At 45.6% G+C, this 22,074-nt stretch overlaps 1 protein-coding gene across 1 annotated transcript in view; it reads right to left on the bottom strand.

The window, feature by feature from the left end:
- Window positions 1–1,132: 1,132 nt before the first annotated feature.
- The window catches only part of LOC146195435 (putative sodium-dependent multivitamin transporter), a 115,261-nt gene continuing 94,319 nt past the window's right edge, over window positions 1,133–22,074 (bottom strand). The window contains exon 16 of the mRNA XM_084596796.1: window positions 1,133–1,500. Coding sequence (XP_084452922.1) covers window positions 1,133–1,500 — 368 coding nt within the window. The remainder of the gene's footprint in view (window positions 1,501–22,074) is intronic.

Raw genomic sequence — 22,074 nt, 5'->3', positions numbered from 1 at the left:
ATGTGAAATTTTCTATATGGCGAATGAATGGAAGGGGTTTTCTGGAGGTGCTGTCCAACTCTACAGCTCAGATGTATTTGCTAAAGTCAATATTTAGTAATTGAGAAAAATTATCACAAATACTAAATAATCGTTTGCAAAGAAAAAAATTTTATGTGGCGCAGAATTCAGCTGGCATAGCTATTAAACTGTTTTCCCTGGGCTACCTCAAATGTTTGATGTTTTAACCACGCTTCGAGATAGAACCCTACCGCCTGAACTACCGCTCCTTTATAGAAACTGATGCTAGCACACAAACGATATTTCCCAAGTATGGCTCCCTTAGTGGCCTGGTCAGAGCAATATGATTTGAGTGGACGAGCTGTGCAAACAATGAAGATTCTTTCTACTCCCTTTTACCCCCGTCCACAGCCATGAGCCTTCCTATTCAATAAATAATGTTCAATAAATCAACCTTTGGCCAGAACTGGTTTGAACACCGTGAAATAACGGTTCGCAAGTATAGTAATTTATTCCGGCAAACGCGAAATGAATGGCATGATGGCACACTTGTCGCTAGTTTCAATTATCAAAGATATACAATTTCTTGTTCGGACTCGTCTTCTGATAAAAGAACCAAGATCCAAAGACAGGCTTGAAAACAAGCTAACTTTTCCCATTGCCATTTTAGTGTCCCACGTTAAAAAGGTGTAATATGTGGTTTATAAAAGTAGCCTTTATGGCCGAACAATAATCGCCTCGCATAGCAACACTTCATCGAACAAGCTGAACAAACATTGGCAGTGGCTTAGCTCAGCTTTGCCAGGATGTACGTCGCGAGAGGTATGTACACGTTTAGCTTGGTTACACCTTGTCGTTTAGATTTAGTTTCTTCCTCCTGGTTACGTCGAATGGTTTAGCTTTGGTTTCTCCGCCCTCTCACGAATAATTGTGGCTAAATTAAACATGAGACATTTTGTTATGCAGCAAATTGTGAAGCATTTATTATGTACAGCTCTTCTTGTTGTTTCTCAATTGCTGGAACGACGGCCCCATGATCTGTAAAGTAGCAGGCAGCAGTCTCGATGGCTCCAAGGCAGTACTTTGATTGGCAGGTTTGTCTCTGGTAGAGCAGGTCAATCGTGGATCCCCACTACATAGTCTTCGTGCGAAGGTAGCCGGCCAGGTCCAGGTCGAACTTTTCTTTCAGGAGAACGATAAGAGAGTCTGGAGTCCGCTTAAAATCCTCTGCCATGATGCACAGTTTCACAACACATCTATGAACGAAGATGACAGCCACGTTAAGGGTTGCCTTGACGGAGTTTGGCGACACGTATACGGCTTCAGCGACTACATCACTTTCAATCACCTGGACAGCACAAGTCTCACCTTTCGATACTGTTTCGGTTGGCAACAGTGTGGCGGCGATTGCTTCTTTCACGTAGAAACACTCAGGCGCTCTTGATGGCGAGGCGGCGGCCTGCCTACTGACGTCCCATGGCTCCTCGCGCATGCGCATAGCTGGCGAAGAGAAGCGGTCGGGACAATGGGGAAGCGCGCGCCAGTATCGCGCTGCCACATCACTCGGCTGCTCGCGCATGCGCAGAACTACCCTTGTTGTTGTTGCAGGTACTCGAAATGTCAAAATGGTGGCCAATGTAGCTCTCGCTACAAAAACGCAGTACTATCTCGAGAAAAAAAAAATGCTAACTAATTGGACTTATTGGGGAACGCTTTTCACTTTCAAGCAGCAATTTTGCCTTAAGAATGGAGCTTAATTAAATATCTTTCACATGAAGGATAGATGTTGATGACCGGACGAAAACATTCAAAAGCAAAATATTTCCTGTTAGCTTAAAAGCCGGCGCCGAATGCGATTGCAATATATGAACTACAGCATGAAGAAGCAGATGTCGTTCATGACTTGAGGTGTCTGCTCGTGCAGGCGGCTACATTTCCGCCATGGAAAGGGCCGACTGCCGCTCAGAGGGAGGCAGTGCACCAATCGCCGCTCTTGATGTAACGCGATAGTAAGGGGCAAAGTATTAGCGATCACGTGACGTGGCTGCCTATACGCAAGGCCATTTATAGGATCGTAAGAGCGGGGGTCGATTGCGGGTGGCATCGGCATCAGCTGGGGATAGAAGCTATCGGAATTTTCCCTGGGAAGGGTACAAATAAGAGCAATGTAGTTTGGTTATATTTCGTGGTTTTTAAGATGGAATCTTCATGTCGTTAACGAGGCGCGAAATCTGATATCGGGAAGCGTCCGCTGATACAGTCCAAAAAATAAATATCTCTGCGTCTAAAAAAAGCGTTCGCTAACACTGTGTGTATTGTTCTAATTTATTTCTGTTCCCCTCGTTGCGTGAATTCAGGGTTAGTCGAGATCAACAGATTATGCAAAGATATCATTTTAATGTGATTAAGAGCTGCCGTTGATAAGTCAATAAAGTGTTTGCAATGAATGATAACCTTTTATTTGCGCACATAACTGCGATGCGAAACTCATAAGCCACGCGGTTAATGTTTTCCGCTTCAAAGTTGGCAGGTAGTGCGCCGACCTAATATTGTCCGCAAAAGAAAAATAAATAAGGAGAAGATGTGCATCGCCGAACACTACGGATCGTTTCATGAAAACACAAGAAAACTACGTTTTATTTTTGTGTACTCATAACTATACTTGGTTCTTTTTGTTGCGTAAGCAACACTACGCTAGTCGCTGAGCCATTTCGAGGATTCCCCGATAAGCCAATCTGCGAATTCGCGAGGAGCGAGTGAAATCACATGGTGCACAGCTGGCACGCCGGGACCACCGCTGACTCCTCCGCTGCGCGATAATTCAGAGGTGCCGCCGCGTTCGACGCAGATGTTGCTTCCTTAATTGTACTCGGAGTGGCGATTGTTCAAACCACAGCCAATTTATTTTGCCTTTGAATTAGTTCCTTAAGATTTTAGATCTCAGTTTTGCATCAAGATAATATTGATATAGGTCCTTCGGCTGAAAAGCCGTCAGCAGCGTCGGTACAGTGTGTAGGAAATGATTTGGTGCTGCGTAAAAAAAAAAAAACGTTTTATGGTGATTTGTGATTCTAGTGACCGATGAATGAGTATAGTTTGAAAGGGGAATAGCAGCTATTGAACTCTTTGTAAATAATTGTTTATTGATGAACTAAAGAAATGAAACATTTAATAAAGCGGTTCAAAGGTTGTCACATTCCTCATAATAAAAACGCAATGCATGAACAGCTAAGACAATGTAGCGTAAATTGATCAACTTAGTCATTGGAATCACTGGATATGTGAAAAATGCGATCGAAGGTTTTCAACTACTCTCAATGGAAAGCCACTGCTTTATTATGCTAATGAAGCAAATTGAAATGTAACCTTGATCAATTTTTACCCAAAAGAATTGAAAAAGGAGAAATGCTTTCAAAAGTGTCAAAGTGCTAAGAATGGAACCCCAATGTTTCCTAATGCTTGGCATAAGTGTATGAAAAAAACATAGCTATAGTCGGTGTGTGTGAACCCCTATCGAGTCATACGTTTACCGGCGGAACATAAATTACCCATTATGTATTTGGTCTCTGTTTGGACTTAGTTACAAAGCGTGAATAATGAATACTCGGGAAAGAACAGAAATGCTCACGATGGTAGACTGGCTATTTTGGCGGGCTTGGAAACGCTACTTCGTCTCTCCTAACTACAATACTAATATCAGAGACCGTCAGTACTCCTAATGGTATTAAATTCTTGCCGAAGTTTGGTTCGTAGAGAAAAGCGGCCGTGAGGGGCGCCAATCGAGGGGCCGCAAGCAGTCGTCCACCCCAGGGGCATATGACGGGGTTGCACACTGAATGTCTGCATTCACGCTTGTGCTGTTATATCCTATCTTTATTATTTTCCTAGAAATTTAAGCCGATGTCATCTATCCGCTGCACATAAATAATCGTTGTCAACGTGACGCTTGCATAAAGAAGGCGCTGCCGGCATATCCATAGCTTTTCATGATCCTTTGCTAATCGGGCTGCTAGAAGAGATATTTCATTCTTATAATGGGACACTGAAAAATTGCTGAAAGGTGTGGTGTGCTGACCAACCAACACATACGAGTCCCCTCAATGCAGTGAATGCTAAGGCATAGGGCGGGTTAGCAGATAACTCACAGGATTCGTACTGGGCAAGGTTTGTTCACTAAGCTTGCCCGTGTGGTCGACCTACCTTAGCAGAGCTTTAACAGTAAGGGGCTTCGCCTTGCAGCACGCTGACCATTGGCTGGATTGGGATGTTACTGGATGGTTCATAACTAATCGTCTGAGGCTGTAGGCTACGAAAGCGCAAAAAATTCCTACTGGTTCATTGCTCCGCTTGATTGCTCCGCTGACCTCTAGCAAACACAATATATTCGATCTTGTTAGCGATACTTGAAGTGCAAATAGAATTTTCACGTCTTAATTTTTTAGGTTTGTTATTGGGCATTTTAGCGGACATAGTTTTACCACTTTGGAATCATGGTTTGACTATATGGAAAGAAAAAATGCTATAGGACATGGTATCGCCGATTTCTCATATCCCCATCCAATAACGCCGTTCAGAATTTCGACGTGCTTGTGCACACTTTACTGAATCGTACTGCGATCTTCTCCATGGATTGTAAATACTTTTTCTACTTAGCCGTGGCGGTCATCGGCTGTATGTATATTCGCAAATTAAAAGATCAAAGCAACGCGTACAGAAAGAACACTGTATCAACATACTGTCACGTTGTGGTAAGGGCTGATCAGAAACGAGGAAAATGGCGATTTCTTTCGAAAGGAGACTCTTTATTTGGGATGCCTAGCACCCACAAAGTAAGCGCATGCGGTGACGCTAATAAGAACTAAATGCTTGGCGGTCGTTTAAGAACTGAATGCCTGTTACTCCCAGTGGCGATGGAATCTTCCGTGTTATGCAATATATTTCCATCCACTTTTATCTGAAATCCCTTTGGGCGCTGAGCTTATATAAATAAATAAACACAAGCTCTCAATGTTGCCTCCGATGGGTAACCATTTAATATGCGCAGTCATTTACAAGGCCTTTAGTTGTACCACAGGGAAATATATATATATATATATATATATATATATATATATATATTATATATATGGCGAGATTTCAGAAAGAATGAAATATGGTACCACTTTTGCAATGGCCGAGGACGTGCTTTGTTATCATTCGCTCTGCGAGCCTTTGGAATACCTTCGCAATAGCTGCAGGCTTCAATTGTGCCAGCGTTCTAAAGGCAGGCTTTTTTTCGATACGCTGCGAGCTTACAGCACCGATTGATGTCCATGGTGCCAAAATATTTCTAACCTACACGCGAGTTTGCGGAGTTAAATCAGTGTTCAAACTCTTTTGTTCGGAAGATTGCACATCTCCACTTCTGTCGGCATCGAAAGGAAAACAAGAAAGCCAGCTTTCCATCGTTGTTACAAAAACTGTAGCGGCAACTGAGCATACAACCAGGTGACAAAATTGCTCACAGAACGCTATGCTTTACGGCAACAATATAATAGGATATTTTGACACAGCGCCAATGAGACCGCCGGGAAACGAAAAGCCTACAACCGCACTACTCAATACATCGATTTTCGTGCAGTTATACAGCCATCCACACACAGATGGATGGATGGATGGATGGATGGATGGATGGATGGATGGATGGATGGATGGATGGATGGATGGATGGATGGATGGATGGATGGATGGATGGATGGATGGATGGATGGACGGACGGACGGACGGACGGACGGACGGACGGACGGACGGACGGACGGACGGACGGACGGACGGACGGACGAACGGACGGACGGACGGACGGACGGACGGACGGACGGACGGACGGACGGACGGACGGACGGACGGACGAAACACACCGTGAATGTTTCAATGCTGCTCGCAAACAAATGCTTCATATGAAGTGCTAAGCGCGTGATCTGTTCCCTGCGCCGAGTTCGCTGAAACAATGTACGTATTCAGGTACGCTTATAATTCTGAAACCAATCGTTTACCTTTCGATTATTCTCGAGCTCTTGCTATATTTCGCCGTCCGTTGGCGGCTGAAAGATTTTCCGTCCAGCAACCTCAACTGTTTGGTAAAAACTACAGGTTGCACTGGCGGACATTACAATCATAACAGGATGGGCTGTAACTGCGTTCAAAGTACCTCGTCTTCTACAACTAAAATGTAACTTCAACACAGAGCAGCTCTTTCACTGACCAGTGAGGTGATATGAAGACGAGAGTAAATTGTGGTCCCACCAATTTTATCCACTGCCAACGAAGAGAAACAACTTCGTGCCTGTGGTAAGTCAGAGATAAAGAAAAATGTGCTGCTAGTTTCTATCTAAAGTTTCCATCGCCAGACTGACGAATAAGAAACTAGTTTATCCTCCTTCCTTATCTAGAGTTTAGGGCGTTAGCCATGTTTTGATAGACGTTTCATTTTACCGGGTGCATTTGTTAGTTCTCTTGCAATACAATAGGTATCTGAATTTCTAAATAACGAACGCGGAAGAAAACCATTTCTGGATATCTGAGTTCATATGAGGTCAAGCATGAGCTTGCAAGAAGGGCCTGAGTCATTTTGACACTTCGGCGGCCACAAAGATTGCTGAGGCTATGCAGGAGTCGAACGTCAAAAGCTGGGTGCTAACAGGTGCTGCATGTCCGATGGTCAAAGTTTTGGACAATTCCTTTTTCAGACTGGCCAAATATGACTTTGTAAGCTACATCAATGTTTTCCATTCATTTACCGAGAGCTTAAGAAACTGTTAAGAACAATCCCTCTAATCAATAGGAATGACTAAACACTGGCTAAACACTGCAGCGTGTCTTCTATCCGCGCATTAAATCTGAAACAGAATAATAAACAATGCCAGCAATGTGTGTGAACACCTGTATGAATTGAGCATAGGGATTGTATGTAATTCTTTTTGGCAACGCTTGTGTAAGTTGTTTCTCTGTTTTTGACGCTCTGCGCAGCGACAAAAATGAACATTACCAAAAGCTAAGATACAGATCTGTGCACTCTCACCCAGAAGAAAAATATAAACGCAACCAACAAACCGGTAGATGAGTTACGATAAACAGAAGAAAACAAAATGACGTATTAGAAAATAAAAAAAGAAAGGGGGAAGGAAAAAAATCAAGGGAATCATATTCCTCCCTAACCGCATATCAGAAGTCGAAAATTTACCATTTTTTAAACTGCTTTTATTTCTTTAGTTTTCTGTTTGTGTTTATTTAGGGTTTACTTGTTTAAAGATTTGGACTTGTCAATTGATTTTATTCTGTAGACGGTTTTTGTGTGTAGCATACGTTTAGAGTAAACTTGTTGGCTCTCATTCGGTCCCGTGGTGGGTGATAACCTGTGTTAGGTAGTGTTTTACGCTAGTCCGTAAACGCATATCAGGGCCGCTGATTCGGGGAATTGTGTATTCTTACGGAGATTAATTATAGCCTAGAAATTGTTTCAGGCCAAACAGTCTCTGCTTTTTTCGGGCAGCCGTGTTCTCCGCATTTCATTTTGTAGCACTATCAATAGATAACGCAATGGCTATAGTGTCTAGGATGGACGGATGGATTTTAAGAGCGTCCACTTTAGAGCGTGGTGGTGATAGTCATCAGCATTGTTTACGCTTCTTTATGTTTTTTTATATAACTCCTCAGCTTTAACGACTTTACGTTTAGTCACGGTTTATCTTCAAATTCTCGTGTTTAAGGACAACCTGTGTGCATTTGCGACAAGGTGCATCAATGCTCACGCCCCCCTCCTGCTTTGCGTGGAGGGTGAGTATATCCTTGAACGGGTGGGTGTCTCCTTCGCGATGACGCGCGCCATATTGGCGCCCTCTACGTTTCGCCTCCGTCGGATGCATGTACGGCGTTATTTTTCCCGTTGGTACATGGCGGAGTTTTGGATTCCTACATGCACTTGTGCACGCATGACTCCCATCCGAAACGGCTGTAGGATGCTTTCATTCCCTAGAGATCCAAAAATAACGTTCCTGAGGTTTATAAATGTAAAATGGGACAAGTGGCATCCGACCAACAGTTCATGCGTATGCAGTGTGAGTAAAACTTCGCGTGTTTCGATTCCTTGCTTTTCCCTATTGTTACGTCTACAGCTGGAAATTAATACCCATTGTGTTTCCTAATGCAATGTTAGCAATTTCGTAGGCATTTATTTTTATTGCACGCATCATATCTGGTACGATCGTTTTTGCCAGCATACATCGCTCAATCCTGTAGTGTAGTTGAAATGCTTAGCCAATATGCATTTCAGGACGATGAGCTGCGGACAATAATCGCATATTTTGTGTGATGTGACTAAAGTGTAAGGAATAAAGCACCTTGATCTGAACAGAGCATCTGAAATACAAGCGTGTGTTGCTGTGGCGCAGGGACATTTCTCTGCCGCGCGTAACCTGTACTTTAAGGTGCAAATGTCACTGTTACTTATTAAATGAACGTGAAAACGAACCCATAGACATATTTATTTAGAATCGCGAATAAAAATTACATTGTCTTCAAATATATGGTAAGCAAGATGTTTTGTTTTATGGCCGACTATAGATATTTGGCAAAATTTCGGCAGACGTTTCTATAGCAGTCTTTAAGTTTTGCCGAGAAAAGAACAATAACGCCAACACGGCTGCCTATTTTCTCTAGCAGGTGGGATAAATTTTGGTTGTAGGGCTTCACTGTGTCCTCAGAAGCTTCAGTACCTGAGTAAGCGTGTCACCCACAACAGGCAGGGCAACGAAGGTTGCCCCATGAACCATCAAAATCACTTTGTTGACTGCACAGAAGGAATAGTCTACTCGATCTACTGAAATGTTGCTACGCGTACGTTGGGAAAACAGGCAAGATACATTTCTAGCCTATGCTTGTACCATAAATGTTATTTTCCTATGTGAAGCAGGAGCCGTGCATCTGCCTCCATCACGCACGTCGGATCGCATCGGTCATCCGTTTAAACTTTCACGCCAACGTGCTCGTACGACCACTTTTTAGAAGTTATTCTTCCTCTTAACAGCAAGTTACTGGAACTACCTTAAACACTAAATTACTTGCCATCACCTGCCCATCCACCGTCCTATACAAAGCCACATCGCACTTGTCATCATGAAAATGGTTTTTTACTTATGTTACCTCAACCACTTCTGTAATACTCCCCAAGAAAATAAACATGAAATGAAAATGAACGAAATGAAAATGTCTACCAAGCTTTTAGGGGGAATATGATGATTTACTATCGTGATTGGAAGCGATTACTCGATCCTGAACGTAGCTAGCCAGAATTCGCGCGCTGCACTGTTCTAGCCCGACACAGAGATAAGTATGCGCGCGAGACAATCGAGGCCACTGAAATCGTAAAAGAAACTACAATCATTTTATTAGCACATCTCCTGTATAACTCACTAGTAAAGAAGTTCGTGCTCTTCAATGCTTGGTTATAAATTTTATTGTTTTTTTTTTTTTTTTCAAAATATGTAATGTCAATGTGACAAGGTGTACTTTGTTTTTTTTTTTTTCGCACCGCATGTATATATTGACGTGCCTTCCAATAAACCTTGTTCAAAGTCAGCGCTTGTGCCTATTTGCTTCATTGTCCGTGATTATGATTCGCTGCTTTATCACGATGAATTAACAAGCCCGTTCATCCGTCTTATATGGCTTGCATTCTGTTGGGTTGGAGGAATTTGCAATCCTATGGACAGGTAAAGGTAACTGTGTTACTACTGGTCAAGAGTTTGAGACTTCATAAGAATGTACAGCCTTTGTCAAAAGTGTAGACCCCAGAGGGTCTGCTTCTGAGCCGTTTAATGTCGCTGATGTTGCATTAGTAGAGGTTCTTCCTACTGAAGAGGGTAGGGAAAAAATTATCCTTACCACTAAGAGATTCAGAACACTGAAAATTCATTACAAGCCACACAAAGTGGCTCAGAAGTTGACCCCCTGGGCTCTACACTTTTGACAAAGACTGTACTTTCTCTTAAACAGAACTGTTTACTTAGTGCCGGCACGGAAATCTATACACCTTCCACGAAATTAGCGAATGTCATGCAGCGAGGCAACAGGACTGGCACTTCTGAATAGTTCATTGTCCGCAGCCATCTGTGGACCCTGGTCACTGAAAGTATTCAATGGGGCACCGAGGCAGCCTTATTTGTACAGGTAAGCGCTTAAGCGTCCACTACGACGTCAAAATACTCGTACGAATTTTTAGATGAACCAATTTGTACGAATTTCTCGAACGACACAGACTATTGCAACTTTGTACACCGACAACGCTCCCAAATCAGGAGGCGATGCTTCCATAAGAGTTGAGACATTAACGTAACGTTCAGTGGTGCTGAAAGCGGCAGTCCAACTCCGAGCCCATACCAAGAATTATGTCATTTGTAAAACGAGGCAAGACTGTGCATTCTGTTCCAAACGTTTGACCACCAGTCACAACGTTCGCCCAACACACATCAAGTTGCACTATTTATCCACTACAGACACCATTCAATTCACGCCGAATATTGCCTTGGGCGAACGAATCTTTGGTGCCGAAGTCATAGCAAACAGTCGTGGAAGTGTCTATAGACACTTGTATCCGCACTAAGGCGTTAGCAGATTAACGCCAAAGTGCGTATATCATCAGTTATTATTTCAAGTTTATTTTCGTTCTTCTATCATACACACAGGCAGACTTGTTTCCAACGCTATCTCTACAGCGATCTCGGCTCCAATACTTACCCGGAGGCGAAGGACTGCGCCGAGGAGATGAGCGTCACTGTCACTGTGGTGATGGTCGGAAGCGGGCGAGGCATTTCAAATTTGTACCGGGGGCAGGTATTTCAAGTCAGTGCAGGTGTCAGTGGGTGAAAGTCTTGCGTAAGTCAATGAGAACCGGATTCTACCTGCAGCGAGCAACCATAGTAATGGTTTTGCATCCCGGCGCACAGAAGTGGGCTACGGAGCTGTTTTTCCCGTACGACCTGGCGTATCACATGAGCCATCGGCTCCAAAGCACCATAAAGAACACCGGTAACGGAAGTGACGTTGGCCAGTCGCCCAAATTGAAGGGCGATACGAACGTCAGTGGTATCTTAGTAAGAAATGGGTACGCGTCTCCAACAACCTTGTTGCACTCTGCGCAACACTGCAGCGAGTGCCTTGTTGCAATACTGTCGTTTGCAGATATCCGCCCGCGTTTACTATTTTCAACTGCTTCGTAATGTCATTATTATATGCAGTGCATATTTCGCCACGTACTTGTACTTCACGAATCCACGTTTTATCTGCATACGTTTGTAGCGAAAAGCTACACTACGCTGGTCAGAGCCGAGATTCGCATGTGCGGGAGCCGTTAGTTCTGTGCATGCGCGAAATCCAAATGATTTCGTGAGAGGCGCAGGTGCGCCGCCTCCTCGCCACCGCCGCCTGTTTACCGCGCCGCGTTTTTACGACAGATGTGCCGCGCGCCACTGCTATTGCGCGAGAATGGTGCGCCGTACCTCCGCTGCAAGAATAGCGGGGAGTTTCATATTCAGGTGGAGGGCAAACCGGTGCCAAAAGTAGATCAGATCAGGATTTTGGGGATGGTCATTCAATCCCACAGTCACAACGGAGAGGTCCTGAAAAAATTAGAAAGTTACGCGATGCAAACCCTCGGGCTCTTGAGGAGGGTCGCCACTAAAGGAAGAGGCCTCAAGGAGCGAAAATTACTAAAACTAATCCAGGCATACGTAATAAGCAGAATCAGTTACGCCACGCCCTACCTGGACATCAAGGCCGGCGAAAAAGAGAAGTTAGACTGCCTGATTCGAAGATGCGTTAAGAAGGCGCTAGGACTGCCCATGGGTACCTCGAGCGAACGACTGCTCGAACTCGGGGTGCATAACACGTGGGCAGAATTGGCGGAGGCAGTGCGAGTCTCCCAATTAGAGAGACTAAGCATGACCGAGACGGGCAGGGTAATCCTTGCAAAAGTAGGCCTCAACCCAGACAGGGGAGTTCAAAAAAAAGTCACAATTAATAGTGAAATCAGGAATGCCTTGGTAGTCCCTCCCTTCCCTAGTAATATGCATCCAGAATTTAATGTCGAAAGAAGGGCCAAACGAGCTGAAGCTCTAGAGCGACGGTTCAAGAACATGGGAACAAAGGAAGTAGTCTATGTTGATGCGGCAAGTGGCAGAACAGGTGCGGCGGTAGCTTCGGTAGTCGATGGCCGAGGGGCACCGGTATCCGCGGCAGCCATCAGAGGCCGCAACATAGAGACTGCGGAGGAAGTTGCGATAGCGCTAGCTTGCGTAGGAACAGAAGCCAAGTTCATAATTAGCGACAGCAAAACTGCCATTCAAAATTTTGGGAAGGGGAGGATATCGCCGGAGGCGGCCAAAATCCTCACCCAAAGAACAATAAATAGGAAAATTCAGTTAATTTGGACACCCGCTCACGCTGCCGTCCCTGGTAACGAGGCGGCTCACGAGCTAGCCCGAGCTCTCTACTTCCGGGTAGCCGTCGAGCCCCCCGAACACTGGGCATACGACGAGCGTCTGCAAAATTATGAGGAAATCATCGACCATTATAAATTGGGACGTAGACTGGTACCCCCGCCAGATGTTAGACTAAATAATAGAGAAGCTGTCGCGTGGAGGCGGCTACAAACTAATACGTTCATGAACCCGGTCTGGGCGTTTCACGCGCTACCAGACTTTAGGGACAATGATCTCTGCAAACACTGTGGGGCGAGAGGGACCCTCGACCACATAATTTGGGAGTGCCCACAATCTCCAGGGATAGGGCAAAATATTACAAGTAGAGAAGCCTGGGATACCCTGCTGCGAAGCGCGGACCCTGCGATCCAGCACCGCACCGTCCATCTGGCGGAAGAGGCCGCAAGAAGCCAAGGGCTACCTGCCAGCCTCTAATCTGCGGGCGCACGACTCCCCGTTTCCGATGGAAATAAAAGTTGTACAACCAACCAACCAACCGCTTGTATGGAATACGCTTGACGGAAAACTGGCCGTCACGTGTGACATGGAAGTCAAGGAGAGTGTGGCTGCTGCTAAACGACGCAGAAGAGCGGAGAAATTGAGTTCTTCCAATCCAGAAGTAGTCGCCTAGGAGCGGGCCGCCGAACAATGGAGGAAAGTTCGAGCTAAGGCGAAACGTGCATCTGAAAAGCCGGAACAAAGGGAGGAATGTCTCGTGAAAAGACGTCGCCAAGAAGTCGAACGACGCGCAGTGGCCACCGCTGTGGCCAGTGGTAGTCAACAAAGTGAGGAGGAGCAGCAGCAGAAGGACGAAAACATGCAAGAAGATTTCAAGACTCACCGTTACAACGAGCACGTGTTAGGACTGAATGCAAGCGCGAGTGCGTCCAGAGTGTTTACGTCGGACTTTGTGAACACCCCGCTTGGCCATGTCTGTGATGTGTGTGAGAGATTATGGCATTCGAGAGACTTGACTCCGGTAAGTGACAGTATGCGCGAGACGTTGAGTTTTGCATCGTAGGTTGTGTGCGACGTGTAAGGGATCTCTAGTGCAACATAATTACTCTTTATAGTGTTGCCAATGGGTATCGCTATCCACCCAAGCCTCCCGTTTACCAATTCTAAATGATATGGCGGAATGTTTGATTTCACCACGCTTTTTGCTCCTTATATCCAGGGTTAAGCTTAGCTAAGCCACAGCCAATTTGTTCACAGAAGCGTCGCCCAAGCGCTTCGTCGTTCTCTCAGTGAAACGATCGATACCAGCTGGTCAGTGAATCCAAAAGATTTGCTAAACAAATTAGCTTAGTTCGTGCATAAAGTATATTACGTGTGCTTGTTTCAAATTCGAATCTCACAAATTTTACCGGCTCGCCCGTTCGTAGTTGGTTAGGCACTGGTAAATGCCTACTTTGGATCACCCGCCAAAAATGGGAATTCCCGCTACTATAGCACAGCGAAACATCACCGCGGCTAATCCTTCGGTTTGGCGTCTAATGACAACGTTACGTTCTCTTACGCTAAACCATCATCTAGATAGGACGGCAGTTAAATACTTTCAAAACAAGTGTTTTATTAGGCTGATGTGCATCTGAAAATAAAAAAAAATACTTGTAGTTTAGCCCTGGTTAGCGCTAGTACAATTGCGCAACCAAAGGCGAAAGCTTCTTTTGCCTGCTACATTATTCCCATATCAAATCCTATCAATGTAAAGGGCAACAATATTGGGGACACTTAATTCATACTTTAAGAGCGTAAGCAAGTAGCCCACATATAAAGTCACGCTTCAACCAAGTCGCATGAACGTATAGTCTTTGTCAAAAGTGTAGAGCCCAGGGGGGTCTCCTTCTGAGCCACTTCGTGAAGCTTGTAATGCATTTCCAGGGTTCCAAATCTCTTGATGGTAAGATTTTTATTGCGAAACAATACTACTTTAGCTACCACCTCAGCCCGTCAAAAGGCGCGGCGGTGGCAGCCACGCTTGACCTTTAGCGTGACCTGGCTGCGTGACGTCATACCATTTGTGTAAGAGTGGGGGCTCAACTCACGCCGTCGCCTTGCGCGGTGGCAGTTACGGCCTGACTCCATTCCTCTCACTACTAGCGCTGCGCGCTGCGTGAAGGAATTATGGTGCCCGGACTTTCGGAAATGCGGATTTGTGCCTAAAATCATAGGTAGAGTCGACATTAGAAACAAATCAGAGATCCGTTGGACGATTAGCACTAGGTGCCCGCGGCAAAACTACAAATGAGGCGGTACAGGGAGATATGGGCTGGGCATCTTTCGAAGTGCGGGAAGCTCAGAGTAAAATATTATATGAGGAACGCCTGAGGAAATTGGACAGTAACAGATGGGCAGCTAAAGTATTTAAATACCTGTACCTAAAAAGCCCCTTCATGGATCACTGCCTTGTCGTGGCGGAGGGGCTTGCGAAACTCGATGAAGTCGTGAGCTCTGCTGTGCAGGGCCACCCAAGATAGACAGGTCACGGCAGAGAGTTCTGACAAAATGTGATTCACTGGAGAAGGTAATGGCAACCCACTCCAGTATTTCCTGCCAAGAAAACCCTATGGCCAGTCACAATACCATTATCGATATGGCGCCGGAAGATGAGCCCTCCAGGTTGGAAGGCGTCATACATGTTACTGGGGATGAACAAAGGGCGATTCCTAGTAGCTCCAGGACGAATGAAGCGGCTGGGCTAAAGCCAAAAGGACGCTCAGTTGTGGATGTGTCGGGAAGCGACCGGAAAGTCCGATGTTGCAAGGAGATATATCACATAGCAACATGGAATGTAAGATCTATGACGCAAGGTAAACTGGATATCGTCAAGCGAGAAATGGACAGATTGAACATTGATATCTTGGGTATCAGCGAGCTCAAGTGGATCGGAATGGGAGAATTTAACTCCGGCGACCATTATGTCTTTTATTGTGGGCACGAATCCAAGAGAAGGAATGGGGTCGCTCTCATAGTAAACAGAAGAATGGGCAAAGCAGTGCTAGGGTAACACCCCAAAAACGACCGAATGATTTCACTTCGGATCCAAGGTCACCCTTTCAACATAACAGTTATCCAAGTCTATGCACCGACCACTGCTGCTGAAGAAGCTGACGTTGAGAGATTTTATGCTGACCTACAATGCTTTTTAGACCGCACCCCATCATCAGACGTCGTTTTGCTCATAGGAGACTGGAATGCTAAGGTCGGGAGTGAAGAAATATCCGGAATTACAGGCAAGTTCGGTCTTGGTGAGCCAAATGAAGCTGGGCAGAGGCTAGTAGAGTTCTGCCAAGAAAACAACCTGGCCATAGCGAATACTCATTTTCAACAACACAAGAAGCGCCTGTACACATGGATTTCACCGGACGGTCTGTACAGGAATCAGATCGATTATATTATTTGCCGGCAGAGATGGAGAAGCGCTATACAAGCAGTAAAAACAAGGCCTGGGGCCGATTGTGGCACCGATCATCAGCTTCTTGTTGCCAAAATTAAGCTTCGATTGAGGAAAACGCAGAAAACTAGAAGGCCTTTCAGGTATGATCTGGATCAGATTCCATTAGAATATGCTGTGGAAGTGAGGAATCGATTTCAAGAATTAGATCTAGAAGACAAAGAGCCCGAAGAGATGTGGACTGATGTTCGTGATATAATACAAGAAGTTGCTACTAAGGTAGTTCCAAAGCAAAAGAAATGCAAAAAAGCAAACTGGTTATCTGAAGAGGCTTTGCAAATAACTGAGGAAAGGAGGATTGCAAAAGGTATGGGGGAAAGAGAAAGATACAAGGTTCTCAATGCGGATTTTCAGGAAATGGCAAGGAGAGATAAGAATGCCTTCCTGAACATACAGTGTCAAGCAGTTGAGAACAGCCAATTAAGGAACACAAGAGCTATGTATAAGACAATCAAAGATATCAAAGGAAGCTTCTGTGCTAAGCTGGGCGTGATAAAGGACAAACGAGGCAAGGACCTCACTGAAGCCTCAGAGATAAAGAAGAGGTGGCAGGAATACACAGAAGAACTGTACAAGAAGGACCCGGATGTGCAAACCCAACATAGGACGGTTGTGATTACTGATCTCGAGCCGGGCATCCTGAAGAGTGAAGTTGAATAGGCCTTAGCCAGCCTTGCTAAGAACAAAGCTAGCGGAATTGATGGTATTCCAGCTGAGTTGCTTCAAAACCTCAACCACGACGCTGTTAACACACTGTATACATTATGTCAAAAGATTTGGACAACCATGCAGTGGCCAGAGGATTGGAGGAGGTCAGTTTACATCCCCATTCCAAAGAAAGGCAGTGCCAAAGATTGTTCCAACTACCGCACGATCGCGCTTATTTCGCATGCTAGCAAGGTGATGTTGAAAATCCTCCAAGGTAGGCTGCAGCAATATGTGGATCGGGAGCTTCCGGACGTGCAAGCTGGGTTTCGCAAGGGCAGAGGAACTAGAGACCAAGTTGCCAACCTTCGCTGGATCATGGAAAAAGCAAGAGAGTTCCAGAAACCCATCTACTTGTGCTTTATTGATTATGCGAAAGCGTTTGACTGCGTAGATCACAGCAGATTGTGGCAAGCTCTCCAAGAGATGGGAGTTCCAATTCACCTCATCTGTCTCCTCAGGAACCTGTATGAAGGGCAAGAGGCCACAGTCAGAACTGGGCATGGTCTTACTGATTGGTTTCCGATTGAGAAAGGAGTGAGGCAAAGCTGCATACTGTCGCCCTGCCTATTTAACCTATATGCAGAGTGCATCATGAGGAAAGCCGGTCTGGACGAGTCTTCAGCTGGAGTGAAGATTGCTGGAAAATGTATCAACAACCTTAGATATGCGGATGATACCACTTTAATGGCAGAAAGTGAAGCGGAACTCAAGAAACTTCTGATGCGCGTACAAGAAGAGAGTGAGAAGTTTGGGCTTAAACTGAACATTAAAAAGACAAAGATCATGGCGTCTTGCCCTATCAAGTCCTGGAGCATCAAGGGACAAGAAGTGGAAGCTGTGACAGATTTTCTTTTCTTTGGCTCCAAGGTTACGTCGGAAGGAGACTGCAGCCATGAAATTAGGAGACGCCTGCTTCTGGGAAAGATAGCAATGGTTAGCCTTCACCGCCTAGTAAAGAGCAGAGACATTAGTCTGCCAACCAAGATCCGTATAACCCGTGCTATGGTCTTTCCAGTTGTGATGTATGGATGCGAGAGTTGGACTGTGAAAAAGGCTGACCGCCGAAGAATTGACGCGTTTGAATTGTGGTGCTGGCGAAGACTCTTAAGAGTTCCTTGGACTGCCAGAAGATCAAATCAGTCGATATTGTCGACCATAAACCCTGACTGCTCATTGGAGGGTCAAATTCTAAAGTTAAAGCTCAGATACTTTGGTCATCTGATGAGAAGAGAGGAGTCGCTGGAGAAAGATTTGATGTTGGGAAAGGTTGAGGGTCGCCGGAGAAGGGGTAGGCAGCGAACGCGATGGTTAGATGGCATTCTCGAGGCATTGCAGATGAAGCTATGTGATGTTAAGAAGATAGTGAGAGACCGGAAAGCGTGGCGTGACATGGTCCATAGGGTCACGAAGAGTCGGACACGACTGAACGCCTGAACTGAACTGAACCTAAAAAGCGTTGACTCACAATGGAGGAAAAGAACTAGGAAACTAACTAGTAAGTATGCTAGTAACAAGGACGGAGAAATAACGAGCATTAAGCAACAGGTGAAAAACACAGAAGGTAAAAATTGGATAAATTCGATGGAAAAGAAACAGTGTGTGGAATTATACCGAAAGTGGAAAATGCAGATCAGGAAGGAAGATTTCTTTGATAACTCAAGAGGCAGTGCCCTACTTTTTGAAGCTAGATCAGGGTGCCTTAGAACACGCAGCTACAAAAAGAAATTTAACAATGGAGATGACGCATGTGCTGTATGTGGAAACTCCAGTGAAACAATTGACCATATTATACTCGAATGTAATGGTATCCATCCGGAAGGTGGTGCAGGCGCAATCAATGTTTCTGAAGCTCTGGGTTTTACAGATAACAGTGGCCGGGTGAATAAACCGGCAGTGGAAACTAGCAAAAAACGACTGGAAGATTGGTGGCTTAAAAGCAGAGAAGTGACATATTGTTAGTAATGTAGGAACAAAATTTAATAAATAGAATGGTGGTTTAGTTAACCATTCTAAATCAATAATTAAGATATAGGGAGAAAAATGAGCATGATAGCTACTGCTACCGCCCCGTTTCAAAGGGGACGCTCCTATATTCCGTCCATCCCATCCATCCGTCATAACATCTGTGTAAAGCGGTGCTCAACTTTCGCCGACGCCTTGCGCGGAGGCAGTTACCGCCTGACTTCTGCTCCTCGCACCAGTGGCACTGCGCGCTGCGTGACGTCATACTATCTGTGTAAGAGCGAGGGGCTCACCGTCGCCTTGCGCGGTGGCAGTTACGGCCTGACTCCGCTCCTCTCGTCAAGCCATGAGATTCCGCCTACAGTCAAAGCGCTTAGGCAGGCTGCAAAGAGGAAGCAAAAGCGAGCCACAGAGACAGAAGAAGAGCGAGAAGAACGGCTTTCCAAACGACGAGCGCAAGAAGCAGCTAGGCGGAAAAGGCGGTCAATGTCTTCGGTAGCAGAATCGACGACAGAAGCAGGAGAGGAAGGTACGAATTTTCCCGATAGTTTAGGGCCGTGCATATACTAGCAGCACTACCAGTTCGGCGACTAAAGTAGTGAAAGGCGAAAGCCTGAGAAGTCTCACCTTGTCTAGCGTTCCTGCCAATCCCAACGCGCGCCAAGGAACGCCACGCGACAGGAGAGATGGCGTACAATCCAAACGCACACTTGTCGGAGAAAGTGTCAGATACTGCGCCTTTCTTCCAGACTATGTAAAACCATAGCTAAACACAGTACAGTCTAGCGTCACCATAGCCATAACAGCAAACATAACCGGAGCATCACCATGGTGAATATAGCACAGCCAAGCATCACCACAAGCAGTACTATAGTAGTACCACGTATTGCTTCGCAATAACCAGGCTTAACCAAGCTAAGCCACAGCGAATTTTTTTGTTCTGCCTTCTCCAGTAGGGGCAAGTATAAGCACACGCATGCATTCAATACTCAACCGGGGTGGTGCAGAGTGGTAAGACGCCCCACTACTGTCCGGAGTTCCCGGGTTCGATCCCGACCTCGGCGGCTGCGTTTCGATGGAAGCGAAACGAAGAGGCGTCCGTGTGCTGTGCGATGTCAGCGCACGTTAAAGATCCCCAGGAGGTCGAAATTACTCCGCAGCTCTCCACTGCGGCTCCTCTTTCTCTCTATCTACTTTCACTCCCACCTTCCTCCCTTCCCTTACGGCGCGGTTCAGGTGTCCACAGCTGCAAGTGTGACAGATACTGCGCCTTTCCCTTCCTATGACCCCCCCCCCTTATTATTATTATTCTCCAGTAGGAGGGAACTCCACTAATGTTAAATCAGCGGTACTACAGGGCTCAGAAGCAGATCACCCGGGCTCTACACTTTTGACAAAGGCTGTACCTGCGTATCGTAGGGATAGTGAGAACGCAAACGGTTCTGGCTTTTCGGCCCTTTGCGGGACGCGACTGCGCATGCGCCCAACCCCTAGCGGCGTAGTCTCGAAGCGGACTGGTGGGTTCGTGGCCGCCGCGATCGGCTCCGGCGGTGGTGTAAACAATCCGGCGGCTGCCCGCGGCGCCTGCATTTCTGCGGTTGTTTCGGTGGTCGCTGTTGGATAGTGCGACGCTCCTTAAGATTCTGACTACTTGTGTAGCGTTTCATTGCGATACACAATGTTTAAAGGGAAGCGGCCTCGCCTTTCTTCGCTTTCCAAGCGCTTCACAAGACCGTCTTCACCGCGAAGCTTGAATAAAAACTGTTTGTTCGTCGGCAGGGCGATCAAGGGCGCCCTTGGGAGCCGTCGAGCGCATCAAGACTGTGCGGTAACCACTTTGTAGCAGGTACGAACTAGGTACTGAGGTTAAATATTTGCGCAAGCTGTAATGAAACCTTTTTTTAATGAGCATGAAAGCCCTCCATATCACCGCGGCACCCTGATTTCATCCCGAAGATATTCAACTTTTCGAGCAACGAGACGAAGCGGGCGAATGCTGTAAGCCGTTTTCAACGTGCGACAAACCGGAGAGCGAAACAAAAGCAACCAGAGGAGTCAGCGACCAGCTACCACCTGCCAGAACAATGCTTGTGGGGACAAACGTGCACACGTCTAAAAGCTATAGAATCTAGTAAACATTTCACTTAAAACAAAAGTATGGAAGAAGCGTTTCTGTCATCAACCTGCCATTATTTGAAGCTTATTTCTAGGTGTCGAATATTGTTTCTGTTTTTTTTACGAACTTGAATGGCTGCAAGACCGTTCTCAAAGTCAAACCCTAGAAATTTTGATGGCTGTCCCCTAGCACCATCAAGTTTGTTGCCTTTGAGAGTGTTCATCAAAATTCCATGTAGCATTGGACTATCCACATTCAGTTTCATTACCATTTGCTTGTAATGCATTGAAACTTGATGGGTTACAGATGTTGCTGCATTATTTGATGGACTTTTAGTGTCACATGCTGACCCAGAAGAGCGAGAAGGCTGTTTCAGAAACTGTTTGATATGTGGTTGCAGCATAGTTGCTAAACTTTCTTTTTTCACATATTGTCAGATGTCACCACCAGATGTCATGTGGTGGTGACCAGGGTCGATGACACAAATGAAGAGTCGGTGATTGCACTGAAGAAACTCTTTATTGAGCTGACATGCGCCCGCAAAAGAACTAAGCAACTCGGCTGCGGCGATAGCAACGAACGTGCTGGTCGATCGTCGAACAAAGAATGCCCGTCACACTCGTCAACGCTAAATTTAAAGGCTGCTCAGAACAATCTAGATAACGTCGCAAACTGCTGCTAGCACAACGTGGAACATTGTAGAAACATACGCAAGTGATCGGAATCTTCGAGACAGATCTCGGCGCATCTTTCGCGACAAAGAAAATGATAACGCGTCGTATCGCGACAGCGAGCATGAACAAACGCGGGATACAGAATTGATACGCTTGCCAGAATCACAGCGATAAGGCCGCATGCCGGAGGCTGTTAAAAAGCAACAAATACAGCTTTGAAGGTTTCGAGGCAATATGTTGCCGCTGCTTCAGCAATCAAGAATCAGTCATAGCAGTGCATCTCAAGGTTATCAAGTCATTGTTTAAGACATTAGCATAATGTACAGAAGCATGGCATGGTTCAGTCACTTCAACTTGGTATTTTTATTTACTTGTGGATTCTGCAGTAACGTAGAAACCTTGCAAAAGTGGGATGAAGTACATATAAAGTGGGATAGAAGTACACAACAACTATTACAGACTGCACAGTTTCTTTCATTTACACTGCTAATTAGAACACTGCATGGGCCGTAATTATTGGCCTGGGCGGAGCCCAAAGAAATTCTTAACTAGTTGCCCAGCCCTCAATGTTGGTGGGCCCAGCTGAAGCCCGAAAAAAAAATATGAGCTAAGCACACTTCTCTAATGCAGATGTTCTGGTTACTT

This window comes from Amblyomma maculatum, chromosome 3 (assembly GCF_055883805.1).
Source record: "Amblyomma maculatum isolate TAMU_Amacu chromosome 3, ASM5588380v1, whole genome shotgun sequence".
Taxonomy (NCBI): domain Eukaryota; kingdom Metazoa; phylum Arthropoda; class Arachnida; order Ixodida; family Ixodidae; genus Amblyomma; species Amblyomma maculatum.
This window is presented reverse-complemented; position numbering and strand designations above follow the sequence as displayed.